General features: G+C 34.2%; 1 gene segment (V, D, J or C); it reads left to right on the forward strand.

Annotated features, from left to right (window-relative positions):
- The first annotated feature begins 2,978 nt into the window (after window positions 1-2,978).
- Window positions 2,979-3,840, forward strand: LOC107837433 (Ig heavy chain V region 6.96-like). The segment is given in 2 exon segments: window positions 2,979-3,180; window positions 3,269-3,840. Coding segments are annotated over 2 exon segments (378 nt in total).
- The last annotated feature ends 1,022 nt before the right edge of the window (window positions 3,841-4,862 follow it).

Genomic DNA, 4,862 nt, shown 5'->3' on the forward strand with positions numbered 1-4,862 from the left:
TGTGTAAAGTTCACATCATAAACATTAGGATAAAGCTAATGCCTTCTAACACGGACTTTTTCTTTGTTTGCAGAATTTCCAGACTATTGAGCACACCTGAATATAAAACATTGTAAATAGCCCACACCTGTATTTTACAAATACTGCCTGCAGCATGGTTTATAAAAAAGAGAGAAAACATACAGTAGATGTTGCTTTCGGTGTCAGTTTTGCCTTGAGTCAAATTTTCCCTTGAGCCTCTGCTGTCCTCTTCATCATGCAGCATTTCAGTCTTACTAAACCTGAATGAAATAAGCATAACATTTAAACAAACCTAAATTTTCATATAATATTACAAATCTAAATTCAGAGATCTCCCGCTGTAAAGAATGATTTTTACTTTTATTTCTTTTCCTCAACTTGTGGTTTAAAGAGAAGGAATTGTGTTTGTTTGATCTGATCAAAGTGTGTTTAATTTAAAACATATATAAGAGAGTTATTAAAATTGAATGTCTTAGCAGGGGGAGGAGTTGATGCAAAACAACACCTTTACATGTCTGTGAGAGAGTTCAAGACCTGCAGTAAATTAGAGACAAACACAATGAGCATAAATAGTTTCAACAAGTGGAGCCTGAGAACCGCTCATATTTGTCACAACCAACATATACAAACTCCTCACTGAAGAAAGAATTTTGAAACCGTTTTAAAATGTATTATTTTTCTTTCAGGTTTTTTTTATTGGTATTTAATGACCAGAATAAATTAAGACTCAAGATAAAATAGACACAAGAAAGTATTTTCACTGATAGAATAGTTACTGTTTCTTTACATTTTCTTAGATTTCTCTTTGAAATTGTTTTTGAATGACAGTCAATGGCAGAACAACAAGAAAATACTGCAGGCACAACACAATTGTAGTAATAAACATGTCATAAAGCAGACCACTCATTGAAATCTTCTGTTTTGTCAAGTCTCACTGCATATGGATAAAAAAAATCTGTCCAAGACCACAACCTTGACATAAATACAAACGTGTTTATAACACAAATTTTATCATATTATTTGAATATTTATTTAAAAAATTCTTCATTACTTACTGTGACAAAAATATAATTAATTTGCCGTATATGTAGCTTAATGTTATAGGAAAAGAACATTTTGTGAACTTGTTTGAAAGTCATTTCTGGACCAGTTGAGGAAACCTTAAACCACTCAGATCGTCTCATGTTTAAAAGCATTATTGTAGGTTATAAATGCAGTATTTGTTGGTTATTAAATTAAAAACAAGAACTCATACTAACTCAGATATAGGTTAAATATTCCATGTAGGTCAAGTGCATATTCGTAAGTACATAAAGAAAAAATTTACTTCCAAAAGAGAGAGAGAGAAAAAATCTAAAACAGTTTTTCAAAACGAAAGAGATGAAAATGTAAATTACTTTTACACAGTGAATAATACTATAAAGGTAATCTTTTTCAGAGGCAAACTACTTATAGCAAAAAGTCCTAAAACTCTATAGGCAAAAACTAAATATTCCTTTATTAATGAATATTAATAATAATTATTAATATTCATTAATAAAGGAACATTCAGTTCCTTTAATGGATATAAATGATGGAACATTGAGTTTCTGCCTATAGATTACACAAATACAGTCTTGTGTAACTGAGACTTTCTAATCCCTTTTGCTTAAAACATAAAAGTTAATGTAAATTAACGTTTATTCTTGTAATGTTTTTGATTTCTACATTTGACTGAAACTAGTGGTTTGCACACAATAAAAAAGACATTAAAATGATGTGTTTTTCTTTTCTTTATTGCAAAAGATTACTCTACTTGGTCTTGAAATTAATAGTTGATGTTTACTTCAAACATTCTGACAGCATGTTCAGTCATTATACAAATTAAGCCTTGTCCTTTTAAAAACCTGATCTGTTGCTGTCAGGAGAAGAGAAACTCCCATCACACCATCATCATGTTCTCTGTATCTCTGCTGCTGCTGCTGGATGCTGTGAGTCTCTCTGAGTTAGAAACATTTAATGGATGAACAAACTGAAATGAATCTCCATTGTTGTTAACTGAGTTTTACTGTGTTTGTCCCCAGGTGTGAAGTGTGAACAGCTGACACAGCCAGACTCCGAGGCTGTGCAGCCAGGTCAACGTCTGACCATCAGCTGTCAGGTCTCTTATGATCTGGGCAGCTACTACACTTGGATCAGACAGTCTGCTGGGAAAGGACTGGAGTGGATTGGGTGGAAATATACTGCAGGTTCTTACTACAAAATTTCACTGAGGAACAAATTCAGTATCAGTATATGTCAAATGATTTACCAAAATAATCTAAACTATAAAATCCTCTTTTGCTAAACTATTACCAAGAGGAATTTAAATTTGACAACTAAAGACATTTTTCAGTTTCAAAATTTCCTATTGAAATAATACGTTTTAGTAATAACTAGTCGTTTTCTGAAAATATGAACCAATGCTTGAAAACTCCATCAGAATCTGAAGGACCGAATGTGAAGTTTAGAGGCTCAGTGATCATTGACATGTCAAATGAACGAGTGAAACATTTCATCCAGCCATTCTTGATTTGATTTCTAACTCTTACTCATCAAATTTTATTGTGTAATACAAAGCAAAAAGAAAGAAACATGTATTGGAAAGGAACAAAATGTTTAACATGACAATAAAAAAGTTCTGCACAGATCAAAAGGTGACAATACAGGAGTTAAACACACTCTGCTAAAAACAGTTAATGTTCTAGTTTATGATTTCCTGTTTCCCCACATTTTCATCATGTGGTTCAACTGAAAATATCTTGTTTGATCTTTCCACAAATACATCCACAAATGCAAATTACATAATGGGTCAGAAATAAAATATGTATAACAACTCCTGTTCAAATTGTATTAGTTGAGTTGTGTTTTAGAAATAATGTAATATTATGACAGTTGATGTAGAAATATTTAAAATCTGCAATCAACCTTAAATTTTGTTTTCATAGATCAAATGGATCCTGTTTCTTCTTCAAGAGGAGGAGTCAATGCAAATGCTGACTGCTCCCTTTTACATGTCTGTTAGTTTAAGAGCAGCAGTGAATTAGTGGTGAACACAGTAAGAACAGAGACAAATGGCTTCTACAATGATTAGATTTAAGTTTCTCCTTGCTGTTATCATCTTGTCTGCAAACTGGTGTGGTAAGAAAAGAGATGTTTTTAACCAACATTGTGATTGATGAAAAGGAGATGGTGGTGAGACAATCAATAATTATCTATTTTTCTGCAGGAACTGATGGTCAAACACTGACTGAGTCTGAATCAGTGGTTAAAAGGCCTGGAGAATCTCACAGACTGACCTGCACATATTCTGGGTTTAGTAGCAATCCTTACATAGCTTGGATCAGACAGGCGGCTGGAAAAGGACTGGAATGGATCGCTTATATCTACTATGACAGCAGCTACATGTACTACTCTGACTCAGTAAGAGGCCGGTTCACCATCTCCAGAGACAACATCAGAAGTCAGGTGTATCTGCAGATGAACAGCCTGACAGCTGGAGATTCTGCTGTTTATTACTGCGCTCGGGAGACACAGTGACACAGAAAGCAGAAACACTGAACAAAAACTCCTGTCGTCATGAAAAGTTTTAACAAGAAGCCACCACAGGGGGAGCCCTAACACCACTTTTCATAGGTGACTGTCACTCTCACCTCTCTGGTAGCTTTACCTATGTTAGATGCTATTGATAAGAGCATGGAGTCATTTTTCTAGTCATGTGCTGTAAAAGGTGGATGCACCTGTTATATTTTCTTGCAAAAAAAAAAAAATTGTGTCCTTGTTTACTTACTGTTTTGTGAACCAGGTCATACAACATGGGGGTGAAATGACTAAACGGATTTATCTCATTTTTACAAGTAATAAATAAGACTTTAAATCTTTAAACTCATTAAGGAACTAATATTGAATGACTGCTAACAGTGAATGTAAATGTTTGAATCTGTTTGCTGAATTTTGAAAATGTTTAGAAAAAAAACATAATGAAATCAAACATGCACAAAAGTCATTATTTTAAAAATAATTTGTGATTTTTGTATGATCGTTCCAATCTGACAAAAGAATAAATCAATTATATTTAAATATGTTATTTAACCAGTATATTTATATATTTAAACTTTACATAGAAATTCTCAATTTCAAGTAAATAAATCACAAAATTAAAATAAGGACAATGTAATTATAGACATGCTATTTCTTAATGCTGGTCCACGGCACATAAGTCTTCTTATCCGTGATTCTAGTGGGGCTGGTTTGGTATTATGCAAATGAAAAGAATCATGTTATAAAGTCTTGATCTGATGCTGTCAGTTGCAGAGGAGGAGAAACTCCCATCAGATCATCATCATGTTCTCTGTAGCTCTGCTGCTGGCTGCTGCATCCTGCGAGTCTCACTGAGACAGAAACATTTACAGCATGATGACAGTAAATTGAATTCATTAACAATATGGTTTTAATGTTTTTCTCTCCAGGTATAAAATGTGAACAGTTGACACAACCAGCCTCTGAGACTGTGCAGTCAGGTCAACGTCTGACCATCACATGTCAGGTCTCTTATTCTATGACCACCTATGCAACAGCTTGGATCAGACAGCCTGCTGGGAAAGGACTGGAGTGGATTGGGTGGAAATATACTGGAGGCTCTGCCTACAAAGATTCACTGAGGAACAAATTCAGTATTGACTTAGACACTTCCAGTAACACAGTGACTCTGAATGGACAGAATATGCAGCCTGGAGACTCTGCTGTGTATTACTGTGCCAGAGAGACACAGTGACACAAACCAGCTGCAGAGCCAAACAAAAACCCCTCAGAAGATGAACAGA

The sequence above is a fragment of the Poecilia formosa genome, unplaced genomic scaffold (assembly GCF_000485575.1).
Source record: "Poecilia formosa unplaced genomic scaffold, Poecilia_formosa-5.1.2 Scaffold142, whole genome shotgun sequence".
Classification (NCBI taxonomy): Eukaryota; Metazoa; Chordata; class Actinopteri; order Cyprinodontiformes; family Poeciliidae; genus Poecilia; species Poecilia formosa.